The 21,711-nt window shown below is 32.5% G+C and overlaps 2 protein-coding genes and 1 long non-coding RNA gene across 4 annotated transcripts in view; 2 read left to right on the forward strand and 1 right to left on the reverse strand.

Annotated features, from left to right (window-relative positions):
* LOC149485381 (uncharacterized) overlaps positions 1-7,430 on the reverse strand; it is a 33,972-nt gene extending 26,542 nt beyond the window's left edge. Inside the window, exons 1-2 of the long non-coding RNA XR_016316147.1 lie at positions 7,268-7,430; positions 7,099-7,175 (exon numbers count right to left, since the gene is read on the reverse strand). This is a non-coding gene — a long non-coding RNA (uncharacterized LOC149485381). The remainder of the gene's footprint in view (positions 1-7,098; positions 7,176-7,267) is intronic.
* Positions 7,431-10,959: 3,529 nt separating this feature from the next.
* PolQ (DNA polymerase theta) lies at positions 10,960-20,039 on the forward strand. The gene is made up of 9 exons (XM_089700140.1): positions 10,960-13,298; positions 13,429-13,553; positions 13,619-15,504; positions 15,672-15,855; positions 16,289-16,470; positions 16,657-16,826; positions 17,836-18,169; positions 18,442-18,706; positions 19,645-20,039. The coding sequence occupies exons 1-9, from the start codon at positions 11,185-11,187 to the stop codon at positions 19,929-19,931; spliced, it is 5,547 nt and encodes a 1,848-aa protein (XP_089556266.1). The 5' UTR covers positions 10,960-11,184; the 3' UTR covers positions 19,932-20,039.
* A 482-nt stretch (positions 20,040-20,521) lies between these two features.
* Positions 20,522-21,711, forward strand: part of Tusp (WD40 superfamily protein Tusp) — a 28,901-nt gene continuing 27,711 nt past the window's right edge. For both annotated transcript variants that reach the window (XM_089700170.1, XM_089700171.1), the window contains exon 1: positions 20,522-20,838. In XM_089700170.1, coding sequence (XP_089556296.1) covers positions 20,743-20,838 — 96 coding nt within the window. In that variant the 5' untranslated portion in view covers positions 20,522-20,742. The remainder of the gene's footprint in view (positions 20,839-21,711) is intronic.

A 21,711-nucleotide genomic window follows, 5' to 3' on the forward strand; every position in this document is an offset into this window, starting at 1 on the left:
TTGTTTTTGTGTCATCCTAACATCATCACTGAAAACGATATTTTGTAACTCCATGCCATCGTCTTCATCAATCTGTTCTGTTTCGCTATCAAAAATAAAACACTCGTCTTCTGAAGAATTATGCAGGGAATATTGTTCATCGATATCTGTATCTGTGCTAATTATTTTTAGATTTTTTTGGCTTACATACGACTGATCCAATAGATAATTTCCTTTTCGGCGTAATGCAGTTTTTTTTCAAGTTCACGGTGTCAAGTGTGGACGTACAACGAACCTACAACGATCACTGTCCTCGAACGCAGTTTTCCGCAGTGTGCTCGCTGCTCTTGGCGAATATGGGTCTCCAATATACTTTTAAAATGTCCAAACAAGTAATAAGCAACATTATTCCGGAAGTCTGTACAGACTTGCCGACAGCACTATGTATTGAATTAAAAAACTACGTAAAGGTAAGTAATGTTTTACTTTAATAGAAACAATATGGTTAAAAAAGTTAATTTATAAAAAACTCAATAGAAGATACAATATTTTTTTATTGTATCAAACTGTAATAGAAGATACAATATTTTTTTATTGTATCTTCTATTATCTAATTATTTATTATACTTAACTATTCTAAATTCGTAAATCATTTGCTTCATCGAGTCTCTCTTCGCAATAATTTTCTTCTGGAATGTATGTTGTTGTTAATTGTTCTTGTACAAGTAACAACTCTTTATAAAATGACAAAGTAGGTAATTCACGCCAGTTAGCCCCAAAATGCTTTCCGAGTAATTTATTAATATCAATCAATTTGTTTTTGTTGATTGCAACATTAACAGCCATAAGTCTTGGATTGATCATATTCATATATTTTTTTTTCCGGCAAACATTTGCTGGAGTTGCCAAATGAGTCATATTCAAAAAAGTTGTACGTCAAGAAATCGTTAGTAAATGGTATTGTCACGAAATGTCATGAAATGGTAAATGTAAAGATGCATACTCAACAGTGACATTTCTGGACCATCAATAAATGAATAGCCTATTTAACTCTAGTCTAACCTATTTTGCACTGACTTTTGGCATTCATGTTCAAGTATAATAATATAATAAAACAAAAATATAAAACCTCTGGTAAAGAAAATTTGAAAAACTTTCGATTCGACCTTCTAAAATAATAAGGAAGAGGTAATTAAGCACATAAAAAATTTAATTTATTTACTTTATTAATAATTAAAAATGAAAAAAAAATAAACAATTACAACACGTGTTATTTTACTAGTGTGTTGGACATTACGCTTCTCTTATATCAATATCATTGGCAAATATATAATTATCGCCATTTCTCAAAGGTTCAGGAAGATATTTAACAATTTCCTTATTATTACGTAGTTTTTTGGTTTAATAGTTCATATTATCTGAAACTTTTGAACCGATTTTAATGCACTGTTCCCTAACTAAATCCATAAAAAAAATTGTTTCAATTTAGTTTCAAGTTTCTGAACAATATTTGCACAAACACATAAATATACTCATTCATATGAAAGTTGGCACACGTGTTTAGAATTTAATATAAACTATTGTTATATAAATATAGCAAAATGCCTACATTATCCCATACTCTTCTTGAATTGATAACTTCCACACCAGTGAAAATGCAGCCTTAGAGCTTGACGTCACTAAAGTCATGAAATGGTCGTCAGTAAATTGGTGTAACACAACCTAAAAATTGTAAAAATGTCTCGCGTATTAAGGTTATTCATTTTCACAGTTTACTGCCTTAAAATGTCTAGTTTCTTAGAGCTAAACACTGATAATCAGTTTTTTATACTCACATTTAGTCCTTCAAACTGCGTTACGAAATGGTATTATATTTTTTACTCCGCACAGTCTTGGAACTTGGAACAACATTTGTAACAAGAAAACAAAATGACAGCCAACTTCTAGGTTGTCTATGAAATGGATCGGTGTTTCCATCTGATATTTACAAAATCTGCCATTGATCTACTAATTGCTGCTAGGAGAAACCGCCTCAGTAATAAATGTCAGTAAATGGTGTACACTTTTAATGACAAAATGTTTTTAATCATTTTTATTACTATAATTTAATTGTAATTATAATGCTATTCACTGAAACATACTGTATACTCTAATTATTTATGTGCCCTCTTTACAATGTGAATATAAATACGAGAATCAATCCAAAATTGCTGTTTAATAAATTGTGTGTACAGGAGGACACTAAAAATATATATGGAATGGATTGGGTAATGACAAAATAAAATGATGATTTCTCTTATTATTTGTTAGGAACAAATGCTATTGATTATTAATTATATAAACAATAACAATAAGTAAGCTATATGAAATTGAAAAATATCAAAAGTGAAAAAAAAACAGGTTTATGGCGGGTTTGTTCCTTACGGACAGCATAATAAGAGACAAGGTACAACTTTTTTGAATATGACTCAAATCATTTTTGTAAAAAAGTTCTCCACGAATCAGAACATTGTCCAATTTTTTAGACCGCTGCAAAATAAATCGTTTGCACTGTTTAAATGCCACTGGCCAAATTGCTGTTGGTTTAACGATATCTTTTACAGATTGTCTCCAGTCATTGATTGGACAGTCTACACCTAACTTCACTAATGTCGAAGTTTCATCTATAATATTTGTTATTTCATTCCTTCACCCCGAAGGAATATTTCATGTTTTTTCATTTTTTTTTCGAGGATACCAAACTGTCTATCTGCCGGCATAAATGAATGCCCGGTCACTGGAAATACCAGTTCAATACTCTTGATGGAGTAGTTTAAAAGAAGCCACTTTGAGCAAGCTCCAATCAAAATACAATTTTTATTTTGGCCTCCGCAGCCATCCGCCACCAGTCGTACATGTTTTATATCAGTCATATCAGTATTAGACAGGCGGTGGAATACTGAAGAGGCAACTAAATTCGAGTCCTTATTATATTCATTTTCGGTGCAATAATAGGAGAATACTCTGTTTTTTGATAGCGAAAGAAGCGAAGACCCTTCCACCATTGTAAAATTATAAAAATAAAGTTGTCTAGTATAATAAGACATTTGGTCCGGCAGCTTAGGAAGTGGCAAATTTTTCTGGCATAGCGAAAGAAGCGAAGACCCTTCCACCATTGTAAAATTATAAAAATAAAGTTGTCTAGTATAATAAGACATTTGGTCCGGCAGCTTAGGAAGTGGCAAATTTTTCTGGCAGTCGAAAGTAAGGGATCATGTTACTGCCAAGGATGTCATATTCTACTCCGACAATTGCCCAGGGCAAAATAAGAATAAGTTTATGTGGGCGCTTTATTCTTATGTTGTCAAGAACACACAAATTGAGTCAAAAACCCACAAGTTTTTTGTGGTAGGACATACACAAAATGAGGGGAATGCTATGCATGCCCTGATAGAACGCGAGAAAAAAGGATCCTTAAAGGGTGGGCCCTTGTATGTTCCAACACAGCTAACCCCAATAATCAATCTAGCCAAAAAGAATGGTAAACCCTACATAACCAACGAGTTTCGTGATTTTTTAAACATTAAATCTCTTGTCAAAAACACAGATAATTTCACAAAAAACAGCCAAGGAGAAGCTGTTAAATGGAGTAATGTACACATTGTTCAACTAAAAAAAAATGAACCTAACAAGATATTTTACAAAATGTCTTTCTTTGATGATGAATTCAAAGTAATTGATGTTGATAGAAGGATGAGAAGGCAACAAGCAACAATTACAGAGTTAAAACCAGCATACAACAATCCACCAGGTATTTCAAAATTGAAGAAAAAGGACTTATTAGATTTATGCAAATCAGAAGCAATTCCACAAGCTCATTGGAACTTTTATGAAAATCTACCTACAGTATCTGAAAGAAAGAAAGAACTCAGGAAGATGACTCAGATTAAAAAAATCTATTTCTTTTAATTATTAAGTAATTAAAACAACATTTTGATTTCAATTATGATTGTTTTATTTCAAATTTACTATAAAGATTATTAAATATTTATATACAAAAGTGGATAACTTGGAATAACTTTCTCTAGAATGAAATAAAATTTAGTTCCAAACAGTAACAATTAAAGAAAAACTGTGAAAACTTGGTGAAACTCTAAATAATTTTCTTTCTCTTCTTCACCTAATAGTGTTCCTATCTAGACCTTTCATAAAAATAATATATTTTAGAATATCGAAATAACTATAAAAGAATAAATTAATAAAAGTATCAATAGTCATTAAGTTTTGTAATTATCTCATGAATACCTGTTTCTGAATTGTTACACTTTGGAACTGAGGTATCGATATATTGCACTGCTAAATATTTACGTGGACACTATTTTTGGATGATCTTAATTATTGAAATTTTAATGAAGGGTTTTTTACAAAAACTGCGTAAGAGCGTTTTCACATTATCCGATCCGATATCGGACGCCGATAGCCGATATGCCAGCGGCTATCGGACGATAATGTTCAGTGTTGCCAACTCAATTTTCGAAAAGGCAGTATACCAACAGCAAAAAAGCACTAGTTTGTGTATTTTCAGTCTTATAGGGCGCTAAATCTTTAAAAAAATTCTTGCTTTAACCTAAAACCCTTTCTATTAAAAGAAACCTTTTTTTATTAAGAAAACACACATTTAAGTATTTATACGCATTAAAAATACGATTTATACGGCAGCTATTTTAATTACCGTATTAAAATATACGGCAAATGGCTGAACTGAAGTAAACAAAAATATTAATTTGGAAAATCCAAAAGTGCACGCCTCATAATTTTTTTTTAATAATTATTTATTAATTATTATTTTTGTTTATTTAATAACAATTAAACCACATCGAATCAGACCCTGAAAAATGAAAGGGTTCTATTCCTGAGCATACTCAAGCGTAAGAGAAAAAAAAAGACTCGATTAGTAAAGTATTTCGGTCGCTATCGTGTTAACAAGAAAATCCTCCGCACATACAGACACACGGACGTCCAAGACAGAACTTTTTTAAACTGTTTTTTAACTAGTTTAAATAACAAAAATGACATCAAAAATATCATGAACGTTAAAAATAGTGTTTTTTCTTAATATGTGTGTGTATGTATTATCTTACAAGTGCAATGTATGATACATAAAGACATTTTAAGTTTGAAAAATCAGATGTTTTGCGCGAAGTGACAGTAGTACCCACCTCAACGCTTCGCTTATGAGGCGTGCAATAATATATTGCGTTCTTAAATTCAAATATCTCTCTTCGAAAACATTAGTGTCTAACATCTTTATTTAAACTCATTCTGCTTCGCTCCTGCTCCTACTTGGATGTTGGTTGTGCTGTTTATTGTATTGTCGTCATTGAGTGCTTTGTTTTTAACCGACTTCAAAAAATGGAGGAGATTTCACAGCGATTTTATTTTTATTTTGAACTAGCGGTCCGCCCCGGCTTCGCCCGTGGTACATATTTACGTTTTCTCTACAGAAGAACCTTCCTCGTACTTCAAGGAATATAATTAAAAAAGAATTATCGAAATCGGTTCAGCCGTTCTCGAGTTATGCGCTTACCAACACATTTTGCGATTCATTTTTATATATAAGATTTACAACAACAAAGAATACAAAGTTTGAAAACTCTTAATTCTAAAATAATTGCTTATGACAATAAAATAATTTATGTATCTTTCATCATCATCATCATCATCATCAGGCTTTTGATGTCCACTGCTGGACGTAGGCCTCTCCTAATGCACGCCACTGAGCCCGGTCGTTGGCTCTTTGCCGCCAGTTATGGCCAGCAACCTTGCGGACGTCGTCACTCCACCTTGTAGCATGCTATGCTATGGGCGTCCTATGCTACGTTTGCCGAGTCGCGGTCTCCACTCTAAGACATGTGTGCCCCAGCGGTTGTCCGTTCTGCGGCACATATGACCGGCCCACTGCCACTTCAGCTTGCTAAGTCGTTGAGCTACATATATGTATCTTTACTTACAGCAACTTTTTTGTCTCCGCAACTATTTTGTCTCTCCCACCCATGGGCTAGTATGAAAGAGCGCGCACGTAGCAACGCAACTCCTCATAAAAATTGATGGGAGAGACAAAATAGTTGCGGAGACAAAGTTGCTCGTGCGCGCTGGCTCTTAAAAATGGTTTCATACAGATGTTTTTTAATAGGTTGAATATTTTCTTCTATGCGATTTTAAGATACAATCTGTACATTTCTGACAAATTCAAATCCCCGTTTAAATATTTTCTTTGAGTTCGTGCTCGACAGTAGTGTGAATCTATGAGGGGAAATTGTTCTATATGCCTTCTAGCAAAATTTTTTCTTTCTTCTTCAATTCTTGGTCTACCAGAATTTTTATGGCCACCTCTTTTATCTTTCTCTAGAAACCCAGTATTTGATATTTTCTTTGTAGCTGTATGTATGACTCTATTATTTATGTCTAATGTATTTTTGAAAAACGTCTTGCAAACTTGCACTCTATTTTTTTGTATGTTAAAGTAATATCCATTATTGTATGTTCTCTTACTTCCAGGTTTTATCATTGTATATTTAGGCTTGATAGGTTCAATATGTCTAACTAAAAACTCACGTTGTAGAGCCCAGTAACTCAAATGAATTTGTTGCCTCTCACTGTCGCTTATTTTTGATGAGCATTTAAGCCTACATGTTTCAGTACAGCTACTTTTTACTTTCTTACCAGAAATTTCTTTACCAGAGCTGGTTGTATAACATTGGCCAGAATTACGCTTTATTTTTCTAATATTTTTATGCCAATTCATAGGCTGACGCAGCCGTTTTTTAGATTTCACTGGAGCATGAATGGTTGTATCAGAACTTAATGTTGTAATACTGACAACAGATTGAGGAGGAGTGTCAGGAATTTCGTCTGTTGAAATATCAGAGGATTCAGGAACGTATAAGTCATTTGAACCATCTGAAAAGTCTTCGTCAACTTCTGACTCTTCTGCTAATATAACTTGTAACAGATTATTATGATGCACTATTTGTGAACTAGTTCCTTCTTCCAAGACAGTATTCTGAAAATAAGATAATAATATTTAGAATTCACGTATATTTTATGTTATATAATAATTTAAGAATATAAAAACTCTACCTCAAAAGTAAGTACTATGCGGGGTTACTCTCTGATAGAATAGAATCACTGTTGCACAATTCGTCGTCGCCGTCTTCCTGTAAGAAAATAGTTGAGTATAATTTAACAATATTTACAAACCCAATTTGATAGAAAACATAGCATAACTTTGATAAGACTCTTTACTTACTTTGTTTTCATGATAAGAATTAATGTTATTCTCCTCGTTATTTTTGTTAACCAGTTTTAAAATACGCATAGATCTACTTTCGTAACACTTTTTGTGCATGTTTAACTATTTTTCTTATTTATACAAACACGAAAACGAGTGGGTTAATGGGTTTTAATTTTGTCAGCGGAAAGGAAAGCTTTCAATTTGACAGACAACTTCATGCATGTGTCAAAAGGAAAACGTCAACCAGAAATCGCAATGTTGCCAGTTACGAAAAGTAACATTTCGATTTGTTACTATAAAGTGTAAATATTTTCAGTTCCAAAATGAAACAAATAGAGTTGTTACTGTGGTTGTTACTGTATGAAAATAAAATAATCTCACGTTAGGAAAAAATATTGGGTGTAACAATTGAACTGCATTCAGTTATCGACTTGTTACTCTTTGGAAATAGTGTGTAATCGTTTTGGGAACAATTTCTCACACTTATCTCCAATTCACTAAATTTCGAATTTGTTACACTTTGGAACTGAGGTATCGATATGTAATTATATATTAATGAACAAATAATTACATCAGATTTAATAATCGCAATTATGTATTATGAATGTAGTTACATATGAATAAATGATTTCATCATAATATTAATTATCACAATTATTTTATTTCCCATTTGTTGCAACCCTACCATATTTTCGTGTGGCAGCGTAAGTACCTACGCTGGTGGCAGCATCGCGCGACATCAAAGGCGCTTCCTTACTATAGGAAATAATATTGTAATACTGTGCCTCAACTATACTATTGACGACACAACCTGTCGGCTCACTGCAGATTGTGTCAACAGATTGTTGCTGAAATTGAATCGTGAGTAGCTAGCTTAAGGAACATCTATTCGTTTACGGTTGCGACCAAAAAAACAAATGAAAAAAATATGTCAAAACTGACATTTGACAGTAAGACTAAGGTGTTGCCACATCAAAGTTAGCTAAATAATGTTGTCTACTGTTGAAAACTAAAAATCTACCCCATATCGAATCGCAATAACATACTGGAAAACTTTTAGAGACAAAAATTTGAATAGGTTTTTTTTCCACTAGCAATGTATTATTGCAATAATTTATACATTATCACACGGCATCTTTATTGCTTTAAAAGTAAACTACAAAATATGTATAACCACAATGCTTTATTATTATTTTTTATGCACTTTTTTCGTCATCTAGGTTGATAGGAGACAAATAAATTTTATATACAGCTTTATTTTGTGGATTCTATTTTTTTTTTTTTAAGTGAAAACTTCTTTAGCGGCGTTGGGTATAAAATCTTAAACTCGCATCAGGATACGTGACCTGCGAAAAAGCGTAAGACGGATGGATATCAAACATGCTCAGCGTTAATAATCAAGTTTTCACTTCTGCTGGCACTCCCGGAGTGCAACCCGTCTTTTTGAAGTGAAAACTTCTTTAGCGGCGTTGGGTATAAAATCTTAAACTCGCGTCAGGACTCAGGACACGTGACCTGATCGAAAAAGCGTAAGACGGATGGATATCAAACATGCTCAACGTTAATAATCAAGTTTTCACTTCTGCCGGCACTCCCGGAGTGCAACCCGTCTTTTTGAAGTGAAAACTTCTTTAGCGGCGTTGGGTATATAATCTTAAACTCGCGTCAGGACACGTGACCTGATCGAAAAAGCGTATGACGGATGGATATCAAACATGCTCAACGATAATAATCAAGTTTTCACTTCTGCCGGCACTCCCGGAGTGCAACCCGTCTTTTTTTTATATTTTTGTTTAAGCCTTTCGTCGGAGCGTTCAAGTATTACGTAACGCAATTTTTGTAGATTTTTGACACCCCCTCCCCCCCTTGTAACGCACCATAACGTTTTTCTATACCCCGCCCCCCTCTCTAAACGTTACGTTTACGTTACGTAACACTCAAGTGACCATTTTTACCCTAAAGTCGCAAAATGTTACAGATTTTATCCTTGGTATAGTTTTGATTGCCCTTACAGTAATAATACTAAATATAAAAAGAGGTTTTTAATCCGCAATACCTGCGTATTTTGTTAATAATCATCATCACTAACAAATACTGACAACGAGAACAACAATAAATGATGTATAATACAATCAAAGGATTCCCCGTAAAACGTAAATGAAAAGGGTTGCCAATTTCGGAGTTTTAATTCCCTAATTTTTTATTAAAAAAAAAACAATGTTACGTAACGTGTTGTAAGAAAGACCCCCTCCGCCCCTGTAACGCATCGTAACGTTTTACGAGACCCCCCCCCTCCCCCCAAATTGCGTTACGTATTACTTGAACGCTCCCCGAATATGCTGGTTGTTTCAACATTATTGTAAACGTGATTACCAATATATCATTAAATAATAATATTACCATAATATTTGTTAGTGCATGGTATTCACAATCAAACATGGGCTCACTTTAAAACTTTTAAAAAGTACATTTTTTTTCTGACCTTACCCATTTATGCGATATGGTAGGGTCAGTAAAAAAGAAAATAAAAATAATTTAAATGGATAATTATTTTATTAATTATTTCAAATTGTTTATTGGCAAACTTTTTTGTTATGGTATTTTTATATTTATTTGGATTATCATATTTTCGTATACAGAATGCAACAATATCTCCATAATATGTACCTACTTGTAATGAGCCCATAAAACTGAACAACTTTTCCCAAAGAACATATTTTGCCATTTAAGATTCGTTTTTTTAATGAAATGCGTTATAACCATAGAAATCTAAATAACAAGACACATAGAAGTGCTAAAATGTCATAATTCGTATGAAAACCGCTGTCGCCAAAATCAACACATTCAAACCGAAAGCTAAACAGTACACACAAGTAAACTATGCCTTTTATTGGACAGCTTGATTTTAGTGAAAACTAACTTATCTATTAAATTAAGCTTTTGAATATGTATTCTAACGCACGAATTTACGGTTTATTTTAGAATAACATCCCTAAGTATATGAGACTTTTTGCTCCAATACGAACAAACGTGATAATAAGAATGGTCGACTGTGTCATTCATTGTTATTTCGATTACTATGGTGACGCTCGTAATACTTGTAAATATTCTATAATTTTAAGGAAAAACGGCATTATTTCTAAAAAAAAAATATTTTCCGATGAAATATTATTCCTTTATAAGTATAATTACAACTTGTGGAAGAATTTCCGCAATGGGAATTGCTGAAACACACCATGTATACACTCATACATCTCCAGAGCAACTGAACAGTGACGAATGCATTGGTGTTGTGCAAATCACCTGAGTGGCGACAAGGTCACGCACGCTTACGACTTCTAGTGTCTTGTTATTTAGATTTCTATGGTTATAACATAAATTTGATGTACATACTACTTAATATATTTTATTCATATTAAAAATAATTACTTTAATTTTTTGTTTTTATTTTACTTCATAATTTAAGAATAGAATACAATTACCTCCTCATTTTTAGAAGTCGATTAAAAATGATAATTTTATTAACAAACCGAACATGAAAACCTACAATTTTCCTAAAATCATTAGATTAAGCTTCAAATATATATAATATTTTTCTTTGATTTTATGTAGGATCTACGATATGGATATTTTTATTAGTTTATTTCAGTTTATTTTGATTAAAAAAACTTCTTGTTAAAAAATATGAAATTTTGATATAGAACATGAACACATGAAAGTATGTATTTATAATCTATGGTCATAAATTAACAGCTGTGAGCTGACATTGACATTTGTTTTGTTTACAAATTTACAAACGAATTCAAATCACTTGCTCTGTGATTCAAATTTAATGCAATGAAATCAAAATGTTTTTCAATTGTAGTTTATAGTGTTATTAATCGTTATTTTTGAATGTATAAAGTGGACTGTGATTTTTATTTTATGATATTATGGCCAATGTGGATTGTGATGAAATCGACTCACAAATAATAGCCGAAAATGTGTCCTTTTTGGATAACTGCTTTAATAATTCATTTAATTTAATGAAATCCTTGAATGAAATTAAAGGTTATATAGCCGAAGAAAGAAACTTTAAAAATGACAAAATAATTTCAAACAAGTTAAACAAGAGCACAAAGTTAAATTCCCTAGATTGCTCTATTTACAATGCAGAAATTTTGACCCAATGTCAAGAAAGTAAAAATGATTTTAAAAAGTATTTAAAGAATTGGGGTTTGCCTATTGAAATTGTTACAAAGTATGAGCAGAAAGGGATTCAAGAGATGTTTCAATGGCAAGTAGACTGTTTAAGTAATCCAAAGGTTTTATTAAATTGTTCCAATTTAGTTTATTCAGCTCCAACTTCTGCTGGGAAAACTTTGGTGGCTGAAATATTGACTATCAAAACAGTACTTGAACGACAGAAGAAAGTTATCATAATTTTACCCTTTGTGTCCATTGTGAGGGAAAAAATGTTTTATTTGCAGCATATTTTATCAAGTTCAGGTATTCGTGTTGAAGGCTTTATGGGATCCCAATCTCCACCTGGAGGACTGCAATCAGTGCATATTGCTATATGCACAATTGAAAAAGCTAACAGTTTAGTAAATAAATTATTGGATGAAAACAGTATTTCTGAACTTGGCGCTATAATTGTGGATGAACTCCATTTACTTGGTGATTCCCATAGAGGATATATTTTAGAGCTTCTTTTAACTAAAGTCAAGTATGTAACTAATAAAATGGATGATGTACAAATCCAGATTATTGGAATGTCAGCTACACTTCCTAATTTAGAAGTTTTGTCCGCTTGGTTGGACGCAGAACTTTATGTAACAGATTTCAGACCAATTCCTTTAGATGAATTTTGTCTAATTGGTAATAAGTACTATGATAAGCATGGAAAGTTTACAAGCAATATAAAGAAGATATCTGAAAATGAAGATGGTGATTATGTTTTAAATATTTGCCTTGAAACTATTAAAGAAGGTTGTTCTATATTAATTTTTTGTATGACAAAAAACAGATGTGAAAACTTAGCTCAAAGTATTGCATCATCATTTTTTAAATTAGGTTGCAGCGGTAATGAAGTAGGGTCCTTTTTAAGGGATCAACTTAAAACAGAAAATATTGCAGAAGTTTTAGAGCAACTGAAAAATTGTCCTGTAGGCCTAGATCAGGTATTAAAAAATGTTGTATCTTTTGGTGTAGCTTATCATCATGCTGGCCTTACATTTGATGAAAGGGACATAATAGAAGGAGGATTCAAATCTGGTGCCATTCGTGTTTTGGTTGCAACATCTACATTAAGTTCAGGGGTGAATTTACCAGCCAGGAAAGTTATAATAAGGTCTCCTGTCTTTCAAAGACAACCAATTAATATTCTAACATATAAACAGATGGTAGGAAGAGCTGGCCGAATGGGAAAAGACACTAAGGGTGAAAGTATTCTTGTATGCACACAGGCAGAACAAAAAATTGGTTTTGATCTTATGATGGGTGCTTTGGATCCTGTAAAAAGCTGCATAGAAACAGAAGACAAGTTTATGAGAGCCGTAATAGAAATGATTGCTAGTCAAGCTGTTTGCACTAAGTCAGAATTAGATCTCTATTCAAAATGTACTTTACTTTTTAAACAATCAATGTCTTCTTCGCAAGACACCTTATTAGAAAATACTTTGAAACAATTAATAGATTTTGAGTTGGTCAGAATTCAAATTAATGGTTCTGAAGAACGATATGTCGCGACGTCTTTAGGGAAGGCTTGTCTTTCTTCAAGTATGGCACCCAATGATGGTTTGTCATTATTTTGTGAGTTACAAAAAGCACGGCAGTGTATTGTTTTGGAAACTGATTTACATCTTATATATCTAGTCACACCATATAGTGTCAGTAGCCAATGGGCAGACTTGGATTGGTTGCATCTTCTTACATTATGGGAATCTTTAACAGTTGCAATGAAAAAAGTTGGTGAACTTGTTGGGGTTCAAGAAAGCTTTATAATCCGCTGCCTGAGGGGAGCAAATAAATCTGCATGCAAGAATAAGCTGAACATTCATAAAAGGTAAAGTTAGGTTTTATTTTTAACTTTCTATGGTAAGAGAAACATGCTTTTTTTAAATATAGGTAGATACGATTTTAGAGACAGTTTGAATATGGTTGATTTCAATAGATTAATATGAATATTTTTTTAGGTTCTATACGGCCTTGGCTCTTCAAGATTTAGTCAATGAAGTACCTCTTTCGGACGTAGCTACCAAGTTTCAGTGTGCGCGAGGTTTTCTTCAAGGACTTCAACAAGCTGCCGCAACTTTTGCTGGTATGTCCCTTTTATAGCAGTAATGAATTTTATACAAATCATGTAAAATAAAATTTTAATTTTAGGTATGGTTACGGCTTTCTGCCGTCAACTAGGCTGGAAAAATATGGAATTACTTGTTTCACAATTTCAAGATCGACTCCACTTTGGAGTTCATTCAGATCTATTAGATTTAATGAAGCTATCGTCCTTAAATGGCGTAAGAGCGCGAACGCTTTTCGATGCTGGATTTGAGACAATTTCTAGTATCGCTTCGGCAGATGTTAACGTTATAGAAAATGCTTTGTATAAGGCTGTACCATTCCAGAGTGAAAAGGGCAGAGAAGGTGATGATTTGGCTGATATTCGAAAAAGGAACAAAATTAGAAATATCTGGATAACAGGTTTTTGTGGTATGACAGCAAAGGAGGCAGCAGAAAAGCTTATTCGAGAAGCTAGAAAATATCTGGAATTAGAGATTGGTGTAGCGGAAATAAAATGGGAAAACAAATCAAGTGCTGAAAATGGATGTGATGAAAATGATAATAATATGCAACTACGAAAAGTAAATGATACCCAAAATGAAAGCAACCTTCCAAAAAGTGATGAAAAAAGTGTTCTGTGTACATTAGAACCGCAGGTATTGTTGCCACTAAAGAGGAATCAAATAGTATTAGATAATACCTCTACTGTACAAATTGAACCTGAAAAAGAATCTGAGAAGGGAATTTTAGAGAAAAACAATCCAGTCGAGGATGCAAGTAAAATTTATGAAGCTGATATTAATTTGAAAGAGAGAACATTACAAAATCATACGAAATACTTAACATTAAAGTTAAATAACGATACATTATGGGATTCATTGAACATAAATGATACTGCTTTGAATAATATTTCAAAGCTTCCTTTGTCTACTAAAATATTATCACCAAATATAAGCTTTGGTGAATTTGAACAAAATATTGACTCAATAGAAACAAAAAATAATAAGTCATATAGCACAAGTGTAAAAGATGTTAGTATGTTTTCATCTGAAGGTGATAATTCGAGTCTATTTGAAGATAGCTTACCCTTAGATTTAATTCCAAGCACTGTAGTTGATACGAAAAAAGAATCTATTCAAAATGAAATGAACACACAATATATTAATTCTAGTTCAATATTAGAAGCGTTTAAAACATCTGTTATTGATGAGGATGATAACATGAAATTAGTTTACGATGCGGATGATTTTGAAAAGACTGACATTGATAAAGTTAAAAAAGAAATTATAACTTGTATACCTGATGATATAGATGAGATTTCGACTCAAGCTATTACTGAATCTTGGGTTCATAAAGATTTCGTTAGTCCGTTAAAACGCAATAATAAATCTATTAAAAATACCTCTCAACCTCAAGCCAAAAGAAAAAAGCATACTATATCAATCTTGAATACTAACACAATATCAAATAAAAAACATTTACAATTGAAGTCTATAAAGTCATCCAATTTAAAAATGAAAGTGAATAACAATATTATGATCGATTGTTATATTTTAAGGGAAACAGATGTTGTTCTTAATTTAGAAATTTTGGATACAATCGATTCAGCTAGTTTTATTTCCGTTAATTACGAACCAATTAATTGTGAACATAGAATAGGAACAAATATTCTGGAAGATAAGTCTGTAAGGAGCACTCGATTGAAAACATTTAATTCAAAGTCTCCGACGCACGGGATATGTCTTTATTTCCAGCCTGCTATTTGCATATTTCTCGATTTGTCTTCACTTAATAATTTGAAGGAATTAACAAATAAATTGATGAAAATTTTGATGAGATCTACTTTAAAAATACGCTCTATGTCGGTTAAGACACAATATTTATATCTTATGAAGTTGTTGGGTTATTTTTCACAAACATTTTCCGATGTATTTGTTGCTGAGTGGTTGATGGATAATAAAGAAGAGATGTCTAGCCTTCGTGAGTTGGTAAGCTTTATAAATAACATATTTTATTTTTAAGTTCTAAATGACTAACCGCCCGCGGATGTGGACGCTCGGTAAAAAAAATATATGAAAAGGGATTTAATACAAGAAAAGAATTTATAACCATCCTTCATGATATTCAAAATATTTGTATTGTTCCTTATTTACAGACAAAGAAATATCGTGATATCGATTTGTTAAAAACAAACATCACAGTCGATGGTAGTACGAAGAATTATAATGAATTAGATAAAATTGAAGAGGCTCTTCTGAAATCGTGGAGTTTGTTTAATATTGCTGGCGAACAAGACAAATACTTCTTCGATAAATACCAATTTGCCAAGTCTGTTATTGGTAATAATATATTGTTTTGATAACCATTTTCTTAATTTTTCCTGATTAATTTACAGGGTGTCCCAAAAAGTAGTGATGAACGGAAGCTGGGAGGTAAAGGACCTAGAGGGCTATCCGAATCACCCCCATGTATATTATGCGATTTTTCGTATTTTCAGTTATGACGTTTTCACCTATCAATTTTTCACCTATCGCCGAGTACGATGATATTTTCACTCATGGTTAGGTCAATTATTGCAGAAGACGGTTGATTTTTTTTGTGTGCTAAGCTGAATGATAGGCCAATTCAATATGGTTGATTCGGACAGCCCTCTAGGTCCTCTACCTCCCAGCTTCCGTTCATCACTACTTTTTGGGACACCCTGTATAATCGAAATATTTTGTAATAATTAGTTTCTGTTATTTGTTATCATATTAATTATATTTGTTTTAGATTTAGAAAATCACGTATTAAAAATATTGGCCTATAGCGAATACCAGGGCATCATGGTTGATAAGGAACTCGCATCTCGACTTTTGGTAGATGTGAGAAGCTCGCAAGAGATACTTCAGAAAAAGGCATACAAAATATGCGGATATCACTTTAATTTTAATTCGTCAAAAGATGTCGCTAAGGTATAATTTAAATTTATCTTAATACCTATCAAAATATAAAAAAACCATACGTAGGTAACTACTTAAGTAACATAATTATTTTTGTGTTAATTCAGTTTCATAGTACATATTATATTCAAAATAACTTACTGACATAACACCAAAATCAGTTAAAAAGGCAATATTCAGAAATGCAATTTTATCCAGGTATTAGGTATATACAAAGGTCGCAAAGTAAGTACGAAGAAAAGCGTGCTTACGGCCCATAACAGTCAGATGGCGAGCATCGTGATCTATTGGAGGAAACTCAACTCGATTCTGACGAAGACCTTGTACCCACTCACTGAAAAGGCTTACATGTATAGTTCGGATAATAAGTAAGTGATTTTATGAATACAGTAACTATTTTCAATAAGGTTTTTTGAAGTGAAACTTCCATAGGCGTGCTGAGAGTAAAATTAAACACGGACTAAGGCGACTATTTTGATATCTTTGAATCTTGCCAAAAAAGTTTCACTTCTGACACGCGTGCTCGGCACACACGCTCTTTTTTTGTTGGATTGAACTTACCTACAATAGCTAACTTCATATAAATGTAGTGTTATTATAGAGACAGTTAAAAATCTTTAAAAATCAAATTAAATCTATGCAAAATATTCTTGTTAAATAAAAATCAACCGTTGAATCCAACAAGGCTAAATAAAAGTTTACGAAAGCTTGTAAAGTTTCAGCTTTCAAGAAAGAATTATTAACTTATTCAAAGATAGTGATGTAGTCTTAATAATTTGAGATGGAGAAAAAGTGTATCCAGGTATAATATTTCTTGTACAAATGTTGGCCTCATTGATCACAAAAGGCTGTGTAAACTTTGAACGAACGAGGTTCTATCCCGCACCGCGCGCGTCTGGCACGGAGCCAATATAAACGATCACTTCGATATGCACTATGTACAATTGTTCTAACTTAACCTGCTTTGTTTGCTATCGGTTTTATCGTATTTTTAGAATTTTATTTTATTTTATCGTATTTTTAAATTTTTTAGAATTTTATTTGTTTGATACGTTTATTTTTTTTCTGTATGAACTTTGTTCTGTACGTATTGAACGAATGCAAGATATGCCATCAAATAATTATGACGATATTACTTATTTAAATACGAATCTCTACAATTTGTAAAATCAGTAGGTATCTATAGAGAATTTGAAAATTATTCTCTTTTTATTAAAGCGTAAAAATGTAATATAAATTTTATTATGATAGAACGAGTGCTGTAAATATTCTATGAGTATTTTTTCTTAATAATCCAGAGAAATACAAATTGTTGTTTACTGGCGACAGTATTCCAATATCCCCAGTTGCGTTATGAATAAGTAATTCGGTTTGCAGGATAAATCCTTCGTACACAATGTTCACTTGCACCGGCCGGATTAGTATGCACGAACCGAACTTACAAAACGTGCCTCGAACATTTTCCATACCCATGAAATACCTGAAAGTTGTGGACAACTTTGAACCTTGTGACGAAGTAGCAGAGTTCAATTGTAGGAACATTTTCAAGGCCTCGCCGGGCTTTGTGTTTGTTTCGGCGGATTATTGCCAACTGGAAATGAGAATCTTAACCCACTACAGTAAGGACGCGGTTTTGTCTAGGATTATGAAATCGGATGTGGACGTTTTTAAGTCTATAGCCGCTTCCTGGGGCGGAGTTCCAGAGAATCAGGTACGTGTGTAGCGTACGGAGTAATTATAAGTGCAGGTCATTTGCATAAATTTAATAATGATGTAAATTCATCTTGCATAAATAATAATATCTGTCAAAGATAAGGAATATCTTGATGATAAAATCCATTTAATGCGTAAGCCATAGTCAATATCGAATGTAAATCGGGTTTTTATGCTTGTGTAAATATTCATCTAACTCTTGTTTTTATTCCGTCTCATCTAATAAGTTTCATTAAAGTAACAATCAAGTAAAATTAAAAAATGCAATAGGTTGACGACGATCTCCGACAGAAAGCGAAGCAGCTATGTTACGGAATACTATACGGGATGGGCAATCGTACATTGTCTCAACATTTAGATGTATCCGAGATGGAAGCTGCCGTATTCATGGATAGTTTTTACAAAACTTATCCCGATGTTCAGAAGTTTACCCAAAATGTGGTCCAGGAGTGTAGAAGCAAGGGATATGTGGAGACGTTGATGAAACGCCGACGGTATCTACCTGATATTAATAGCCTTGTGGTTTCTAAAAGAAGTAAGTATTTTTTCTTTATATTTTGGCGAATACTTTTGACCTTGTCGATTTCTATTTACCACAATATGCTTGAATTCTTGATTCTCATTTCATAGCATTTATTAAAATAATAAAAATCAACATAATAAAGAATATATGATACTAGTTGTGCCCCGCAGTTTCACCCGCATTGATTCGCTCCTGTTGGTCTAAGTGTGATGATATATATCATATTATATAGCCTTCCTCGATAAAGGGCTATCTAACACCGAAAGAATTTTTCAAATCGGACTAGTAGTTCCTGAGATTAGCGCGTTCAAACATACAAACAAACTCTCCAGCTTTATAAAATTAGTATAGATAATCACCATTCATAGTTCACACTACCCCCACAATAACTAATATAATGCTCAAAAAACAACTTTAATTTTCGGTTGTTTGATTAAAGTTTGATAGAAATAGTTACTGTTTGAGTGGAATTCTGTTTGCCCTGAGCGAGCAAGATAAGCCCAATAGCGAGAATATCTTACGGATTAATTTAGAAATTAAAATTCTATTGAATGCAGATATTAATATGCTGATACTTCTATAAGATTCTTGACCTAAATATAATGAGATAAAATTATAAGTTTAAAAATTATATTACGGTCATGTTTTCTTTATAAAAGAGATTGATTGGCGGTTACATGGAGATTGCGGGTTGTTTCACATAAGTGATAGATGACCTATTTTTGACTTGATTCTATTATTTATTCAAATATACGGACACAAATTTGCTTTACTTTGATAAAAACAGTAAAATATGAATAAAAAATATATCTGGTTATGTATAGGAACAATTTAGACAGTCAGGTATCAACTACATAAAAAGATACTTAAAGCTTTCGATACCTAAGTTTTAAACAATATATCTAATATAAATATGTATAACCGTTTTAATTCGAGTTAAATAATTACAGATACTGCAGAACGTCAAGCAGTAAATACGACAATACAAGGGTCAGCGGCAGACATAGCAAAGGCAGCTATGTGTGCCATAGATAATAGAACCAACGGAGATTCAAAGCCACACCTCGTTCTACAAATGCACGATGAACTTATCTATGAAGTGATCGAACATAAGAAAAAAGATTTCATAAAAATTTTAAAAGAAGTCATGGAAACAACTGTGAGATTGAATGTACCTTTGCCAGTCAAAGTGAAGGCGGGATATACGTGGGGTGCCTTGGAAGAAGTAAAATTGTAATATAAAATTATGTAATTGATATTAGGAAATTTAGTATCTAATGTATAATATGCTGTGATATTTTTTAAATAATGTAATACAGTGCCTTAATAAAATGTTTACCTTTTATTATTTCGTTTCATTTAACATTCAACCCAACTCTTCACTATTGGACTCGAATGAAAGAATTAAAATATGTAGTTTTCAGTAAGACATGTGAAATTTACGTATAGATACATTTAAAAAAATAATTTTTTGTGCGAATATTACTTATATTTTCAATGCCAAATTTTTATTTTCAATTTTTATTCTCGTAGAACAATAAGAATATAAAAATTTTATGTTAAAAATCTCCCTTAATTTTCACACCATATTAATTTAATCCGTTTCTAGTGTATTTTAATAGAACTTCAGTTTTGAAAACGATATCAAACACAGTTTAAACAAACTCACAGTGCTAAATTAATCTGCACACCCAATACAAAGTTTCACTGTTGATATTCAGTTGGACTGTTTACATAAGCACAGACATAAGTTTCAAAAGCGCCATCTTTCCGCAGTTCGCGCGGGGTTTCCCGAGTTTTTACATAACGTTATAGAGGTCGTAGCAGTTGCCTCCCCTACGCGCAATCAATACGTGCGCCGTGCAGCCCTCCGGCCAGCTAGATTCCCTTGTCACCCTCTGACACGAGCACCGTACACCCGTTAAGGTTTTAGCCTTCATAATGCACCTAAAATGTTGAATCTTGTCAGTGCACTACGGTCGCGAAAATCGCGCGCGCTCCAGTGACTCGTAAGGTTGTTTTAATTATCGTGTTGAGATAACGTGAACATGCATTTACATTTTGAGAGGAACGTAAACGCTAAGTGCGATTGCACGATACTGTCGTTGTCGTGGATGGGCAAGGTTCCTGATGAGCTGCCTGAGGTGAGATTTTCTTATAAATAGTATTGGAATTAAGTGCGGTCATGGTCATTAAAGCCTCTAATTACGACGCGCTTGTAAATATAAAGATCTTTAGATTGTATGTAAGAATTTTACCTTTCCCTACTTGAAATGTTTTTTTTATAATTTTATTTACTTGAACTAATTTATACAGGTAAAGAGATTTTAATGTTTAATTTATGTTTTGGTAGTTTCTTCCAACTTTTTTTAAAATATAAAGTTTCTAATTATAGATGCAGTTGGAGATATTTTGCGTCCAGATTGCTATTGTGCAATTTTAGATATCATATCTGCTAAAAACAAGATCACAATTAAGTATTTAAAATATGTAATTTTACATGATTTTTTACTTTGTAACCATATATCTAATAGTGGAATCGTCTTGGTGCAATATTTTGTAATATGAAAGACTGCAATATAATATTTTAATAGTTAAAAGTTTGAAATGATTAGGTATTACCTACACCTCAAAATGAATTATTTTTCCTTAGTATCGAAGTTTCACCTTTTAAGATAAACAATCTAAGCACTTTAACTTTTATTTCTTCTGTATGAAAATAAGATTTGAACTCGCTTAATTTTTAATTATGATGGTCTGTGGAATGACGTTATACGAACAACATCTGCCGACCGAGTTTTAAAAAAATTTAACTAAAGGTAATGTAGTGCTTAATACCGAAATATGACTGCTTATTAAAGTAAGAACACCTAAAGTATAAAACAATTACTAACCATTTTAATCTTATCCCTAACAAAACACCAATTATTGCCCTGGAAATAATTTGGTAATTTAGAAAAACAGTCGTATAGGAGCTACCGACGTTGACAAGTGAGAATTTTAGTATAGTTGGTTCT

This window comes from Colias philodice, chromosome 10, assembly GCF_061535455.1.
Source record: "Colias philodice isolate Cphi_HAF_F1 chromosome 10, ilColPhil1 Martin Lab GWU primary, whole genome shotgun sequence".
Classification (NCBI taxonomy): Eukaryota; Metazoa; Arthropoda; class Insecta; order Lepidoptera; family Pieridae; genus Colias; species Colias philodice.